This window comes from Sorex araneus, chromosome 7 (genome assembly GCF_027595985.1).
Source record: "Sorex araneus isolate mSorAra2 chromosome 7, mSorAra2.pri, whole genome shotgun sequence".
NCBI classification, from domain to species: domain Eukaryota; kingdom Metazoa; phylum Chordata; class Mammalia; order Eulipotyphla; family Soricidae; genus Sorex; species Sorex araneus.
In genome coordinates this window covers 30330770-30348835 of record NC_073308.1, presented here as the reverse complement: position 1 = coordinate 30348835, position 18066 = coordinate 30330770, and the positions used below count along the sequence as shown (strand labels likewise).

Below are 18066 nucleotides of genomic sequence, written 5' to 3'. Positions count from 1 at the left end.
GGACCCTCTGAAAACAGGATGAGAACACTATAAGTGTATCCCAAAGAGGAATCCAAAGTGCTTTGCTTGGAGTATCATGTTTCACTCAAGTAAAAGAAGGAATCTGGAGTTCTGACCTCCATTGATGATCAAGAATCAGAGACGCTGTCTCATTTGCCAAGGAGTCAAAAATCAGATAGGCCAGACATTTAATTCGATTTAGAGATGACCGCTGGACTAGAGCTGTTACCAACTGGATTCCTCGGACTTCAAAACACCGCGTGGCCACCCACCTATGATATAGTCAGACTTCTTCATCAAAACCCCGAATGAACGGTTTCAGGCTCTTTGTGCTCCTAGAGCAAGCAGACGCCACTGGGCTACACTAACACGCGACAGGGACAAATGGAGATGCTACTGGTGCCTGCTCAACAGGAGGACAAGTGATACAGTTGATTTCTGTGGGCTATCTTTGTTTTCTGATCATGGATTCCTTTGAGCACAAAAGACTACTTTGGATGATAAACATGTCCTATTGTAGATTAACTGGTTTGATCATCTGTTTCACATTGGCAAATGTATGGTGTATATTCTTTATACATTGGGATATGCATGCAGGCATTCAGGGAAGCACCCAGCCCAGACCTCCACACCCTCCCAATCCCATGAAATAAATTAAGGGAAAGTAAAAATCCAAGACCCAAGACTACAAAAATCTCACCTTGTGCACACAGAAATTCAAGACGGATCAGACCTACCCCTGGCACCATTGCAGACCCCAAAGAGGCTTGATCCTTTACAGAGAGGAAAAACTTCGGCAGGGGGAAAACACTGCTATAAGGACACAAAGGAAAAACACCAAAATCTTCAAAGCTCTTCCTCTTTACCAATAGCTGTTTAGCTCTCATATCCATAGAAAACTCCAGGCCATTGCAAACTGAAATATCTGTCTGTTCGCTAAAATTTAATAAATATGATTTATTCTAACTTCAAGTAAAACTCATATTTTGGGGTGTCTGCCAAGAGGATTTCAGAAAGTTGCCACACTTCTGCCAACGACTCTTGAAGAAATATTCTAAAGAATATTGATATAAAAGCAAGTTGTCTTTGGAGAAGCCCAACATTTTTTGCCTGAATGAATTGCTTTCTTTTTCCCCTTCCCTCCCCTTTCTCAACACATATAATGAAACCTGCTTTTACTTCGTTGCTCCTCTCTTCCCGAGATGTTTTTTCTGAGAAAAAAACGAAGGACCCAAAAGGACTGGGTAAGGTCAAAGGCTTGCCTTGTTCTGGGATTTGCTGTGGCCATGAGAGCTGATTGACTCACACACAGGAACCTGTGCCCCAGTCCTTTGAGTTTCCTTTCCCGCCTGACCGTCTGGTGCTGCTGTCTCATTCTCCATCCAAGTTTTCTGTCCAAATCTTGCCCATTGTCTATGACACCATCACTTTCTAACACTTGTCTGGCATGAGAGCAACGATAATCTCAAAGAAGAGATATTCCTCTCTGCTTGCATCTTAAAAAAATATAGACATGAAATTAGATAAGACACAAGGTTACAGTGAAGCTAACTGTCCAGATATATAGATGGACTAACCTTGCCCGTGAGCACAGGATCCCCACCCGATGAGGATGACACTGATCAGAATCCACATTTCAGCTGTTCCCAAGAGCCGATGAGTCTGAGCAAACAAGTTGTGCTCCTGGAGCTTTGACTAGGTTTGAGGTCAGAGGTTTGTTGTTTCACTAGAGGCAAGAGCAAGTTCGACTCTGATTTTAAGTGCAGTTCCAGAAACCCAGAAAGCTCAGGTCACTTAGTAAATATCAAAGTTCAAAGAAATTTGCACGAAATCTATTCCTACATACTTTCCCAATACTTCATGTTTTGACAACTTGCATTAGAGAAAGAACTTGCTTCAGAGATTGATTTCAAGAGGCATAGAAATTAACTTTTCAATCATACATTACTTAAAAAGGGTGAATTCTTTCTTCACCAAGCAAATTGTACATGAAAGGTTTTGACTTCATGGCAGTATATTTTCTCTTATATATTATTTACCTTTACACATTTAGTTTCTTAGCCACCTATGAAAATCAACCATATATTTAAACCCATTTTTACAAACATCATTATAATAAATAAAAATTACTTATTATTTGCTGTGCTTTTATTTTTAATTCAAAATGTACATTTTAAAAACTAAATGCCAGCACATTCTGTATAGCTCTTCTCTTTTTCTGAATTTCTCCTATATTACCTGAAATAATCTGGTTCTGTTATCAATTTCCAATAGTTTATTGTTTGTTCAGCTGTTCAATATTTTATAGTCTTATATTGTATGCGTCAGAGGGCTGTCATCTTTGTCTTGTAGTTGGCGAAGGACAGGTAAGCATTGTGAATACCTTTTCCGGCTTCTGCCACATCAGCGAACACTGCTGCTTTTCTCTCTTTGAGGTCTTCCTCTATGGCTTCTCTGCACAGCTTTGCGAGCTCGGATGTTAGCTTGTGGTTGCCTGAGGTTTGTGCCAAATCTCGTTAGCGAATGAGCTCGAGAGTTTCCTAAGACAGGTGTCTGTTTGTACTTTTTTCACTCTTGTCATTCTTCTCGCAGTCATGGAGGTGCTAAACCAGTCTATTGTAATCCTCATTGATGTTGTCAATGACAGCACCTTCCCACATTGCTGCAATAGTGACAAAAAGCTCCCAGTTGGTGGTCATTCTTGGAGTTCTCTTTTTAAACTTAAACTTTGTAGACCTTTCTCCCCGCTCTGTGAAGTAGAATTTTGCACAATGGAGATGGTGGTCCGATCCCTCTTGGAATTTTTGGAGAAAAGCGACATCGGTCAGGCAAAACCTTCGATCAAATATGATGTGGTCAATTTCGTAGTGGATATGTTCACCATGTCCAATGTTTTGATTTGGCCTTCTGGAACACTGAGTTACCTTGGATGGTCTTGGTCGACATGAAGAAGTTAGTCTCTTACCCTGATTGTTCCATTATAGGCCATGGGACCCAATGTGGAGTTCTTTGGGAGACCTTCTCAGTCCTATCTTGGCATAAAAATCACCAACAATGATCTTGTAGAAGGTGTGTTCTTCTTTACAGAACTTCTCCAGCTCCATGTAAAATTTCTTAATTTCTTCTTTATCATATTTGGATCTTGGTGTGTAGGTGACAAAGATAGAAACTCCCAGCAGTGAGCCACATCTACTCAAGGTAATCTTGAAGCTCAAATTTGATTGTGAGGATAACAAGTAGATGAACCCCATGCTGCCCAGTACTTCCGGAAGTTCCATATCCATGTGGGCATCTCCTGTGCTGAAATTGCTCACACAGTCTCCTCTAAGAATCCCGAAGAAATTGTGGAAAGAGCAGCCCAGCTGGCCATCAGAGTCATGGCTACCAATTCCAATCCATCACAGGGAAAATACCCAATAGTCTGTGCCTAGACACCTGTACTAATAGAACCCATAAAACTGCAACACACACAAACACATTATAAAATTAGGCTGCTTCAGTGAGAAAACGGAAATAAGAATATCGTCCAATCTTAGAGAGAATGACTTAATCAGTCAAATCCACAGAATTCGTATATTGCACTGAAAACACCTTGAATTCCTATGATATAAAGATGACAGAGTTTTAACAGAAAGCAAGTGGGTTACTTAAAAGATCTCAGTGGCTGATGGATCTACATCTGCCCTGAGAAAAGAAACCACAGGCATCCCAATGAGGAATCCTGATTCAACCTGTTGATTTCCCCTTGTATCTACACTGAGCACAGCAGGGGGTCAAATTCCCTTATACACAGGCTGAGCCTGCACTGGGTCAAACTCCATGGAGCCCTGTTGAAAGCAACTGCTGCAAGACCAAAAACTGAAACATTCAGATAACACTCTGTGGAGAGGAAGAGTATAAGGGTTAAGGGCAGTATGATTAAATTACTCTGATTAAACTTTATCCCATTGATGAAGTTTCTCAAGCGGTCTCAATAACATCTCCATTCGTCCAAGCCCTGAGATTTTAGAAGTAGTTTGCCAGGTTCTCCCATAGTGATAAGTAAGCTATAAGATGTCGAGTGGCCGCAAAGCGTCTCGGCACTTCCAGGAGCTGGCTTTTAAGTCTCTGGATGCTGCCCCTTGACAGAGTTACACAGCGCCGGGAGAAGGCCCTGGGTGTGACCACCTAGCTACTGAGGGATGGGAAATCTGGGCAGAGGAGGCCCAGTCTTGATCTGAGCAGCCTTGGAGGTCGCAGCCCCGGGTCCCACACACCTGGGTTCCTCTGCTTTCATGCGTGAGGCTTGTCCGAATATGGGGAAAGCGGCCTTGAGCATCACTGTGGCTAGGCTCCAGAGGTCTTCGGCCACCGGGAGTTCTGCTCAGGGTGGGGAGGGAAGCAGGAGCCCAACCCCTCAAAGGAAGCCCCAGAGAAGCCAGCCAGGCACTCGGGCAAGAGACTCTATGTGTCGCTCTCTTCCTTGAGCTGGCTTTTAAGTCTCTGGATGCTGGCCATTGACAGGATTACACGGCGCCCTATAAACTTAAGAGGATGTATTTTAGGAGTTCTCTATCGCATTAGCTGTCTGAGGGCTCTATATCTGTAGTAGGGGTTCTATTGCTCGCTACATCTGGAAAACAAAACAGTTGCAAAATGACTTTCAAGACTGCAATCTCCCCAAGCCAGCTCATGGGGCCCCAGAGCACTGCTGGGTGTGACCAAGCCTCCTCCAGCCCTCATGCTGGCTGATTGTCTCTTGATGTGGCCCCATGTCCCAGAGCACTGCTTGGCAGAACCCTCCATAAAAGATGAAAATGTAAGAACAATACCAATAATGAAAATCTCAAGATCAGTAGTTGTACACTTGGAAAGTTGTTCATATTCGGTTTTGACAAGCTCTTCCAGGTACAATGATACATTCAGGAAAAATGCAAACTACCTCAGAAGTCCTAGAGACAAAAGAAGACAGGAGGGAGAGAAAAGTTAAGATTTTGACCTTCATGAATTTCATCTAGACAGACCTGGGTCTGGATAGAGTGAACTGATTGCCATGGGCTATGAAGACTTTTGTCTGACTAAAGTTTTAGAGATGCTCTTGAAATATTCATCGAATTCCTGGAAAGATATGGGAAAAGATTCCTTCCTCCTTGCACTAAAAGTTCAAATAGATAATAAAACTTAGAGAAGAAATTAACAATATGGAACCCAAAAAACAATCCGAAAGACCAATGAAACAAAGAGCTGGTTCTTTGAGAAAATAAATAAGATTGATAAACCACTAGCAAGACTCACAAAGAAAGAAAGAGAGAAAACCCTAATAAACCAAATCAGAAATGAAAAGGGAGACATAACAACAGAAACCAAGGAGATTCAAAAGATCATCAGAGACTACTTTGAAAGTCTATATGCCACTAAACAAGAGAACCTAAAAGAAATGGACAAATTCCTTGATTCCTACAATCTCCCAAGACTGAACCAAGAAGACTTGAAATTTCTGAATAGGCCCATAAATATCAAGGAAACTGAAACTGTAATCAAAAGTCTCCCCCAAAACAAAAGCCCAGGTCCAGACAGATTCACTGGCGAATTCTTCCAAACATTTAAAGAAGACTTGTTGCCAGTTCTCCTCAAGCTTTTTCAGGAAATTGAAAAGACAGGAACCCTTCCGAACAGTTACTATGAGGCATATATCTCCCTAATACCAAAAGCAAACAAAGACACCACTAACAAAGAAAACTATAGACCAATATCCTTGATGAACACCAAAGCGAAGATCCTCAACAAAATACTAGCAAATAGAAAACAACAACTCATCAAAAGGATCATACACCACGACCCAGTGGGATTCATCCCAGGGATACAAGGATGGTTTAACATTCGGATCAATCAACATAATCCATCATATCAACAAAAGTAAAGATAAAAACCATATGATCATATCAATAGATGCAGAGAAAGCATTTGACAAGATCCAACACCCATTCATGATAAAAACTCTCACCAAAATGGGTTTTAGAGGAACTTTCCTCAAGATAGTCAAAGCCATCTACCACGAACCTATGGCAAGCATTATCATCAATGGAGAAAAACTAAGGACCTTTCCTCTAAGATTCGGGACTAGGCAAGGATGCCCACTCTCACCACTTCTCTTTAAGTACTGGAAGTATTAGCAATAGCCATCAGGCAATAAAAAGATATTAAGGGGATTCAAATCGGAAAGGAGGAAATCAAGCTCTCGCTATTCGCACAGGATATGATACTATACATAGAGAAGTCTAAAAGCTCTAGTAAGAAACTCTTAGAAATAATTGGCCTGTACAGTAAAGTCGCAGGCTATAAAATCAATACCCAAAAATCCATGGCCTTCCTATATGCAAACAATGAGACAGAAGAAAGGGACATGAAAAAAGCAATCCCATTCACAATCGTGCCTCAGAAAATCAAATACCTTGGAATCAGCTAAACTAAAGAAGTAAAGGACCTCTACAAAGAAAACTATAAAACTCTACTCCATGAAATAAAAGAGGACATGAGGAAATGGAAACATATTCCCTGCTCATGGATAGGGAGAATAAACATTGTCAAATACTCCCCAAAGCATTATACAGATTTAACGCGATCCCTATAAGGATACCCATGTCATTCTTCACAGAAACGGATCAAGCAATCCTGAAATTCATATGGAACAACAAACGCACACGGATAGCTAAAACAATTCTTGGTAAAAAGATGATGGGAGGCATCACCCTCCCCAACCTTAAACTCTACTACAAAGCAGTAACAATTAAAACAGCATGGTATTGGAACAAAGGCAGAGTCGAAGACCAATGGAACAGGGTGGAATATCCCTACACACAACCTCAAGTGTATGATCATCTAATCTTTGATAAGGGAGCAAGAGATGTGAAGTGGAGCAAGGAAAGTCTCTTTAACAAATGGTGCTGGCACAACTGGAAAACCACATGCAAAAAAAATGGGCTTAGACCTTGACCTGACACCATGCACAAAAGTCAGATCAAAATGGATTAAAGACCTCAACATCAGACCACAAACCATAAGGTACATTGAAGACAAGGTAGGCAAAACCCTCCACGATATTGAAGATAAAGGTATCTTCAAAGATAACACAGAACTAAGCAATCTAGCAAAAACAGAGATCAACAAATGGGACTACATTAAACTAAAAAGCTTCTGCACCGCAAGAGATACAGTGACCAGAATACAAAGACTATCTACAAATTGGGAAAGGATTTTTACACAATACCCATCAGATAAGGGGTTGATATCAATGGTATATAAAGCACTGGTTGAACTCTACAAGGAGAAAACATCCAAGCCCCTCAAAAAAAGGGGGCGAAGAAATGAACAGAAACTTTTCCAAGGAAGAGATATGAATGGCCAAAAGGCGCATGTAAAGTGCTCTACATCACTAATCATCAGAGAGATGCAGATCAAAACAACCATGAGATACCACCTCACACCACAGACACTAGCACACATCCAAAAGAACAAAAGCAACCACTGTTGGAGAGGATGTTGGGAGAAAGGCACCCTTGTACACTGCTAGTGGGAATGCCGACTAGTTCAGCCCTTTTGGAAAACAATATGGACGATTCTCAAAAAATTAGAGGTTGAGCTCCCATTTGACCCAGCAATACCACTGCTGGAAATATATCCCAGAGGAACAAAAAAGTATAATCGAAATGACATCTGCACTTATGTGTTCATCGCAGCACTGTTTACAATAGCCAAAATCTGGAAAAAACCCGAGTGCCCTAAAACAGATGACTGGTTGAAGAAACTCTGGTACATCTATACAATGGAATACTATGCAGCTGTTAGAAAAAATGAGGTCATGACGTTTGCATATAAGTGGATCAACCTGGAAAGTATCATGCTAAGTGAAATGAGTCAGAGAGAGACAGACATAAAAATATTGCACTCATCTGTGGAATATAGAATAATAGACTAGGAGACCAACACCCAAGAATAGTATAAATATATAACGGGGTTGACTCCATGGCTTGGAGGCTGATCTCTCATTCTGGGCAACTCAGAGAAGGGAACACCAAGTGAAATGTGGTTGGAGGTCATGCGGGGGAAGGGTGATGTGTGCCAAATGTAGACTAGAGACTGAACACAGTGGCCACGCAACACCTTTATTGCAAAACACAACACCTAATCAGAGAGAGAGAACAAAAGGGAATACCCTGCCATAGTGGCAGTGTGGCGGGGGTGGGGATATGGGACTGGGGAGGGTGGGAGGGATTCTTGGTTTACTGGTGGTAGAGAATGGGCACTGGTGAAGGGATGGGTTCTTGAACTTTTTATGGGGAAAGCATGGCACAAAAATATATAAATCTGTAACTGTACCCTCACGGTGATTCACCAATTAAAAAGAAATAAATTATATAAAAATAAAATAAAATAGGGGACTGGAGAGATAGCACAGCGGGTAGGGCGTTTGCCTTGCACGCGGCTGACCCTGGTTCAAATCCCAGCATCCCATATGGTCCCCTGAGCATGGCCAGGGGTAATTCCTGAGTGCAGAGCCAGGAGTAACCCCTGTGCATTGCCAGGCGTGACCCAAAAAAATAAAATAAAATAAAATAAAATAAAATAAAAAAGGGAATGCCCTGCCACAGAGGCGGGGTGTAGTTAGGGGGATGGGGTCGGGGGGGTGGGAGGGCTCCTGAGATCATTGGTGGTGGAGAATGGGCACTGATGGAGGGATGCGTACTCGATCATTGCATGACTGAAACGCAAGCACGAAAATTTGTAAGTATGTAACTGTACCTCACGGTGATTCGCTAATTAAAATAAAATATGTAAATAAATTTAAATAAATATTAAAAAAATAAAAGTTCCAATAGAAACGATGATGACTAGGTTGTTCACATACCAAGGCATGCTCCTGCTTCATCATTTCCCATTAAGCAAGGTTCTGTAGAATGCCAAGCCACTGTAATATACAGGAAACTTAAAACTATTTCGAATATGATTTTCTATTACAGGAACAGTCTATCATTTGAAGAAATGTCAGAATTATAAAAAATTGCAATATCATTGTGAAATTAAAGAGCATTTGTTTGCAGGGGGTGGTAGAAAATATTTCCAGTATTCCACAGAAAATGGATATCTAAAATTATGGATGTAAAAGCAAAAAGTGTTCTAAACCAAGTAAGAAAATAGGAAACACTCTCAAATCGCTGTCAAAAGCCATAATTATTATGCCTTCTGATGGAACATTGCTCCCTTTGGAATAAACAGCTTCAGTCCAGCAGAGGACAATAACACAGAGGAAAGGAAAGATTTGAAGGTGGATTACTAGGGACAATATAAGTAACCTCACCAAAAAGTGCATTGTAGCCACACAGTATACATTGAATGCTGATTTAAGACATCCAGTTTTCTAAGGTAAATCAAGTGAATGTAAGTTAATGCCTGCTGATCTGTCCTTATTTATAAAATAGTTTAAATTTCTTAATGATTTTAGACTTTGAAAGTCTAAAATTTGTTTTGTTTAAGGCAAAATTATCCCTTTAACATTCAGACACAAAGCCAGATTACTCTAAAATCTAAAACAATTATAACATGATATTATTATGAGTGTTCAAGTGAGAACAGTTTTTTATTCTTTTGTACATTTATAATACTTCTAAAATTTGGTTTACTTGGTCAAACAGGAAAAAGCTTGGTGGAGCAGATGACCAAATATCCTAATATCCACTGAAGATGAGTTGCTGCTTTAAGATGCACATTTAGGAATGGAATCAAATTTAGAATCTACCGAGCTGCATTCAGTAGGTTTCAACATTAAATAATCATATCTTCTTTAAAAATTTTCCTACAACATCTGTTATCCCAAGGGGTTTTTTTTTTGTAATCTGATTTTGCACGATCTCCTTTATTATATACACTAACATTCTTTTAGCTGTTCACGTTATTCATATTGTGATATGTATCTCTGCTCAGGGCTCACTCTTGGCATTGCTCAGAGGACCACATGTGGTGCCAGGGATTGATCTCAGGTTGACAGCATGCAAGGCAAACTCCGTACCTGCTGATTGATCTCTCCAGCCCCTCTGCATATTGTTTTACAGAGAGGCTAAACCACACAACATTCACATCAATGCTGGGTGCAGTTTCTTTTTTGGTCACACCCCACCAGCACTGTTTTTCACAGTCTACCACCTCAGTATATACCATTCTCATCGACGTGAGATATTTCATTATTTTGTTTTTAATTTCCATGAATATGAATGACAATATTTTCTTTTTTTGCTTTTTGGCTTACTCCCAGCAAAACACAGGGGTCAGTCCTGGCTCTGCACTCTGGAATCACCCCTGGTGGTACTCAGGGGACCATATGGGATTTGGGAATCGAACCCTGGTCAGCCGAGGGCAAAGCAAACGCCCTACCCACTGTGCTATAATTTTTTTATACACCTACTTGTCCATGTTTGCATATCTCCTCTCCTCTTCCATTTTTATGTCATCCACATCTTTAGTAGAGTCCATTAGCCTTAATATTTCTTTACGACTGTGTCTTACACAAACTGTTTCCTTGACTTGAATTAATCTCCCTATGTGATTTCCCCTACAGAAATAGTAGTATTTATAATCGTAGAAAAATTGAATGCACCACAAACATTCAAGAGACTTATGAAAATTAGTGCAGTAGATCGTTGTCATGGTTTTAAAGAAATAACTTGTTTCAAGACCTGAAGAACTTTGCACCGAGGTTGGAAGTATAAAGCCAAATTTTCTGTATCAATAGAGTTGAGCAAGTTCCAGAAATAAAAAAAGTTAGTAAAGCTTTCTAGTGTTTCACACAGAGTCTTAAAATGAGTATGAACAAAGAAACGTCCTCTACTCAACAACATCTAAGTATTTTCCCATGTAAAATAATACTTTAGTGCATATTTTTGGAAGACACATTGCAGTTTTGTATCTTATTGGATCTTGAGATCTGGTCACCCAAATCTCACTTACCTGAGGTTAGAATAGTGTACTCCTTGTTAAGAATTTTTTAATTAGTGCTTGCTTCGGCAGCACATATACTAAAATTGGAACGATACAGAGAAGATTAGCATGGCCCCTGCGCAAGGATGACACGCAAATTCGTGAAGCGTTCCATATTTTTATATGGAACAATAAACGCCCACGATAGCTAAAACAATTCTTGGGAAAAAGATGATGGGAGGCATCACCCTCCCCAACCTTAAACTCTACTACAAAGCGGTAACAATTAAAACAGCATGGTACTGGAACAAAGGCAGAGCTGCAGAACAATGGAACAGGGTGGAATATCCCCACACACAATCTCAAATGTATGATCATCTAATCTTTGATAAAGGAGCAAGAGATGTGAAGTGGAGCAAGGAAAGTCTCTTTAACAAATGGTGCTGGCACAACTGGACAATCACATGCAAAAAAATGGGCTTAGAACTCGACCTGACACCATGTACAAAAGTCAGATCAAAATGGATTAAAGACCTCAACATCAGACCACAAATCATAAGGTACATTGAAGACAAGGTCAGCAAAACCCTCCAGGATATTGAAGATAAAGGTATCTTCAAAGATGACACGGAACTAAGCAATCTAGTAAAAACAGAGATCAACAAAGGGGACTACATTAAACTAAAAAGCTTCTGCACCGCAAAAGATACAGTGACCAGAATACAAAGACTATCTACAGAATGGGAAAGGATATTCACACAATACCCATCAGATAAGGGGTTGATATCAAGGGTATATAAAGCACTGGTTGAACTCTACAAGAAGAAAACATCCAACCCCATCAAAAAATGGGGCGAAGAAATGAACAGAAACTTTACCAAGGAAGAGATACGAATGGCCAAAAGGCACATGAAAAAGTGCTCTACATCACTAGTCGTCAGAGAGATGCAGATCAAAAAAACCATGAGATACCACCTCACACCACAGAGACTAGCACACATCCAAAAGAACAAAAGCAACCGCTGTTGGAGAGGATGTGGGGAGAAAGGGACCCTTCTACACTGCTGGTGGGAATGCCGGCTAGTTCAGCCCTTTTGGAAAACAGTATGGACGATTCTCAAAAAACTAGAGGTTGAGCTCCCATTTGACCCAGCAATACCACTGCTGGGAATATATCCCAGAAAAGCCAAAAAGTATAGTCGAAGTGACATATGCACTTATATGTTCACCGCAGAGCTATTTACAATAGCCAGAATCTGGAAAAAACCCGAGTGCCCTAGAACAGATGACTGGTTGAAGAAACTCTGGTACATCTATACAATGGAATACTATGCAGCTGTTAGAAAAAATGAGGTCATGACGTTTGCATATAAGTGGATCAACATGGAAAGTATCATGCTAAGTGAAATGAGTCAGAAAGAGAGAGACAGACATAGAAAGATTGCACTCATCTGTGGAATATAGAATAATAGACTATAAGACTAACGCCCAAAAATAGTAGAAATAAGTACCAGGAAATTGTTTCCATGGCTTGGAGGCTGGTCTCTCATTCTGGGTAACTCAGGGAAGGGACCACCAAGTAAAATGTGATTGGAGGTCATGTGGGGGAAGGGTTAGGCGGGCGGAATACAGACTAGAGACTGAACACAATGGCCACTCAACACCCTTATTGCAAACCACAACACCTAATCAGAGAGAGAGAACAAAAGGGAATTCCCTGCCTTAGTGGCAGGGTGGGGTGGGGGGAGACGGGACTGGGGAGGGGGCGAGGGATGTTGGGTTTACGGGTGGTGGAGAATGGGCACTGGTGAAGGGATGGGTTATCGAACTTTGTATGGGGGAAGCATGAGCACAAAGATGTATGGATCTGTAACTGTACCCTCACGATGACTCTCTAATTAAAAATAAACTAATAAAAAAAAGAATTTTTTAATTAAAATCAAAAGCAGTTTTTATGATCAAAAATTTTTGTTCACCATTATAAACTGTTGAGAATAAATTATAGTAAATTAGAAAATATAAAAATTCACTTAGGCAGTAGATAGAATTATCCAAATTGGTTTCCATGTATAACTGGTCATTCTCCTGTGAATAAGCTATAATACCAGCTTAGTACGTCTTCTAGCCACCCATCTCCTTTCTGTTGCATCTGACAGAGAATGAATAGATCACTCTCCTTGTAGAGAGAGTCAGGAATAATTAGGGGAGAAGAGCAAGTATTTTGTCCAATAGTTTTCTTTGTCTCTGGGCCTGAAAGGAAAGATACATTATAGAAACAATCACAGTTACATTTTCATGATTGATGGAACTTACATTTCCTTCCTAGGAGTATCTGTAAGTCAAGTTTATCTTCGTATTTGGAGAAGACATTTGCATTGGCGAGAGAGATATTCATAACATTATATTGCTAACATATATTTTTCTCAGTAGGTGTATATTAAAGTATTAACAATACACGTTGACCTCGGTGTAATTTAAGACCTTACATTTTCAAGAATATTTAAATTTTTAGATGAGTTAGCCTTGAGCATGGCTGTGGCGAGACTCCAGAGGTCTTTGGCCGCCGGGAGTTCTGCTCGGGGTGGGGATGGAAGCTGGAGCCCATCCTCTCAAGGAGGCCCCGGGGAAGACAACCAGGCACTCAGGCAAGAGACTCTCTGAATTGCATTGCTCTGTTCTGTGAGCTGGCTTTTAAGTCTCTGGATGCTGTCCATTGACAGGGTTACATGGCACAGTTAAACTTAAGAGGATGTATTTTAGGAGTTCTCTATCCCAGTAGATGGCTGAGGGGTCTATATCTGTAGTATGTGTTCTATTGCTAATTATATTTAGAAAACAAAACAGTTGCAAAATTACTTTCATGACTGCAATTTCCCCAGGCCAGCTCATAAGGCCACACCCACTGCTGGGTGTGACCAAGCCTCCTTAAGCCCTCACTGCTGGCTGATTTTCTCTTCACATGGCCCCCCTGCTGCCAGAGCACTGCTTGGCAGAACCCTCCATAAAAGATGAAAATGTAAAAACATTTTCTGAAAATATCAGAATTAGTAGTTGTACACTTGAAAAAATGTTCATATTCGTTTTTGTTAAGCTCTTCTAGGTACAATGATACATTCAGGAAAAATGCAAACTATCTCAGAAGTCCTAGAGACAAAAGAAGAGTCTCTAGGTAGGAAGAAAAGAAAAGTTAAGATTTTGACCTTCATGAGTTTCATCTAGACAGACCTGGGTCTGGACAGAGTGAACTGATTGACATGGGCTAGTTTGAAGAATTTTGTCTGACTAAAGTTTTAGAGATGCTCTTGAAATATTCGGCATCTTCCTGGAATGATATGAGAAAAGATTCCTTCCTCCTTGGGCTAAAAGTTCGAATAGAGACAATGACGACTGGGTTGTTCACATACCAAGGCATGCTCCTGCTTCATCATTTCCCATTTAGCAAGGTTCTATAGAATGCCAAGCCACTGTAACATACAGCAAACTTAAACTATTTAGAATATGATTTCTGACTGAAGGAACAGTCTACTATTTGAAGCAATTTCAGAATTAAAAAATCTATAATTTTATTGTGAAATTAAAGAGCACTTGTTTATGTGGGGGGGGGGCAGAAAATATTTCCAGTATTCCAAGGAGGTATATCTAAAGATAAAGATATGGATCAAAATCTTCTAAGCCAAGAAACAAAGTAGGTAACACTCAAATATCTGTTAAAAGCCATCATTATTATGTCTTCTGATGGAACATTGCTCCCTTTGGAATAAACAACTTCAGTCCAGCAGAGGACAATGCCACAGAGGAAAAAAACGATTTCAAGGTGGATTACTAGGCACAATATAAGTAACATCACCAAAAAGTGCATTGTGGCCACACAGTATACATTGAAAGCTGATTTAAGACATCCAGATTTCTAAGTTAAATCAAGTGAATGCAAGTTAATACCTGCAAATCATTTGTAAAATAGTTTAAATTTATTAATGATTTTAGACTTCGAAAGTCTAAAATTTGTTCTGTTTATCAGATAAAATTATCCATTTAACGTTCCAGACAAAAGCCAGATTACTCTAAAACTTAAAACAACTATAACATAATGATATTATTATAAGAGTTCAAATGAAAACTTTTATTAATTCTTTTAGTACATTTAGATTTGGTTTATTGGTTTATTTGGTCAAAAGGAAACAGAAGACTTTGGTGGAGCAGAAGACCTAATATCCTGATATCCACTGAAGATGAGTTGCTGCTTTAAGATGCACATTTAGGACAGAATCAAATTTAGGACCTATCTAGCTGCACCCCGTAGGCTTCAACATTAAATAATTTATATCTTCTTTAAGAATTTTCCTACAACATCTGTTATCCCTAGAGATTTTTTTTCTAATCTGATTTTGCAGAATATCCTTTATTATATACACTAACATTCTTTTAGTTTTTCATGTTATTTATTTTATGGCCATATGTATCTCTGCTCAGGGCTCACTCGGCACTGCTCAGAGGACCATATGTGGTGCCAGTGATCGATCTCAGGTCGACAGCATGCAAGGCAAGTCCCCTACCTTCTGAATGACACCTGTGACCCTTCTGCATATTGTTTTACACGAGGCTAAAACACACAACATTAACATCTATAGTGGGTGAAGTTTCCTTTTTGGGCACACCCCACCAGCACTGAATTTTTCACAGTCTACCACCTCAGTATATGCCATTCTCACTGTTATGAAATATTTCATTGTTTTGTTTTGCATTTCCATGAAAATAAATCACAATAATTTTTATACACCTGCTTGTCTATGTTTGTATATCTCCTCTCCTCTTCCATTTTTATGTCATCCCCATCTTTAGTAGAGTCCATTAACCTTAATATTTCTTTATTACTGTGTCTTACACAGACTGTTTCCTTGACTTGAATTGCTCTCTCTCTATCTGATTTTCCCTAGAAACATAGTCTTATTTATAATCCTAGAAAAATTGAATGCACCACAAACATTCAAGAGACTTATGAAAAATAGTCCACTAGGTCTCTGTCATGGTGTTAAAGAAATAACTTGTTTCAAGACCTGCAGAACTTTGCACTGAGGTTGGAAGTATAAAGCCAAACTTTCTGGTGCAAAAGAGTTGAGCAAGTTCCAGAAATAAAAAAGTTAGTAAAGCTTTCTAGTGTTTCACAATGCAGATGCTTATAAAGAGTATGAAAAAAGTAACCTCATTTTTCAACAATGTCTAAGCATACGACCCATTTAAAATAATACTTTAGTGCATATTTTTGGAAGACACATTGCAGTTTGGTACCTTAATGGATTTTGAGATCTGTTCACCCAAATCTCACTTACCTGAAATTAGAAGAGTGTACTTCTTGTTAAGAATATTTTTATTAAAAGGAAAAGCAGTTTTCATGATCAAAAATTTTTGTTGACCATTGAAAACTGTTGAGGATAAATTATGGTAAATTAGAAAAATAAAAATTCACTTAGGCAGTAGATAGCATGAACCAAATTGGTTTGCATAACTGGTCATTCTCCTATGAATAAGCTATAATACCATCTTAGTAGGTCTTCTAGCTACCCATCTCCTTTCTGTTCCATCTCCTTGAGAATGAATAGATCACTCTCCTTGTAGAGTGAGGCAGAAATAATTAGTGGAGAAGAACAAGTATTTTGTCCAATAGTTTTCCTTGTCTCTGGGCCTGAAAGGAAAGATAAATTATAGAAACAAACACAGTTACATTTTCCTGATTAATAGAACTTACATTTGCATCCTAGAAGTATCTGTAAGTCAAGTTTATCTTCGTATTTGGAGAAGACATTAGCATTGGAGAGAGAATCATTATATTGTCATTGTCATCCCGTTGCTCACCGATTTGTTTGAGCGGGCACCAGAAACGTCTCTCATTGTGAGACTTGTTACTGTCTTTGGCATATCCAATATGCCACGGGTAGCTTGCCAGGTTCTTCCGTGTGGGGTAGATAATCTTGATAGCTTGCGCAGCTCTCCAAGAGGGCGGAGGAATCGAACTCAGGTCAGCTCGTGAAAGATGAAAGCCCTACCGCTGTGCTATCGCTCCATCCCAACATTATATTGCTAACATATATTTTTCTCAGAAGGTATATATTAAAGTATGAACAATACACGTTGACCTCGGTGTAATTTAAGACCTTACATTTTCAAGAATATATCAAATTTTTAGATGTTTCAGTGAAAATGATAATTTTTGGTAGATGTAAATTTGAGAGATATACTCATACCAATGCACTTAGGAAGCTAGGTCCACGTTCCACGGACACATGCCCTTGATCAAAGTTCAATCATTGTAATTGATTCTCTGAAATTGAACTTGACCGAATCTTCATGGTAAGAGTGAGGAACAGTAGGTTCTTAAAAACCATTCTCAAGCTCTAGGTATCCCCTGACATATACCCTTCTCTTATATAAAAATGGATTCTCAAAATAATATTCTCCTGAAATACATCATATTTATAAATATGAACAAAAAGTGTTAGTTTTTCCTTAGGTTTACATTTTTACTTTCCTGATGCACATAGACAGAGCTCTCCATACTCCGTGAAGGCACTGAATCTTATGAGAACACGTCACCAGAAACCCAGGATCGCAAACACATTCCACTACAGCACTGTGTTCACAGACTTCTCTCTCCATTTCTGTTGACTTTCCATTGAAACGTGGATGAGATGACCACAATGCTTTACATGTTCTAGAGTAGAAGTGTAGAATTGATGGATAATGTTTTTATTTTACCACACAAAAATTCAGTACATAATATTTTTTCTTTAATATATTTATTAAATAATTAATAATTTTTGCATAGCATTCTTAAGTTATGTGAAAATATGATGATATACAAAATTCATATCTTAGTTCTACTACATTAAATTCATTTACTATAACTACATTTAAACCCAGAAAATACATTCACAAATCTAAATGTTATTATAATACATTATTTATATTCCATTAATATATTTTGTCAAAAAATTAAAAATCCAATGCCCATATTCAATTAAAACATCAAAATATGTACTATTGCCATAGTTAAGTTTCCATTTTATTACGATATTTGAAGATTATTTCAGCCATACATGTGAATTAATTTATCATGACTTTCTA

At 39.1% G+C, this 18066-nt stretch overlaps 1 protein-coding gene and 1 non-coding gene across 2 annotated transcripts in view; one reads left to right on the top strand and one right to left on the bottom strand.

Annotated features, from left to right (window-relative positions):
- Nucleotides 1-17497, bottom strand: part of LOC129406439 (complement factor H-like) — an 85548-nt gene extending 68051 nt beyond the window's left edge. Inside the window, 5 exon segments of the mRNA XM_055144203.1 lie at nucleotides 701-936; nucleotides 10436-10582; nucleotides 13053-13197; nucleotides 16275-16367; nucleotides 17467-17497. Coding sequence (XP_055000178.1) covers nucleotides 701-936; nucleotides 10436-10582; nucleotides 13053-13197; nucleotides 16275-16367; nucleotides 17467-17497 — 652 coding nt within the window.
- On the top strand, nucleotides 11022-11128 carry LOC129406733 (U6 spliceosomal RNA). The gene has a single exon (XR_008631192.1). It is a non-coding gene; the product is annotated as a U6 spliceosomal RNA (small nuclear RNA).
- Nucleotides 17498-18066: the final 569 nt, after the last annotated feature.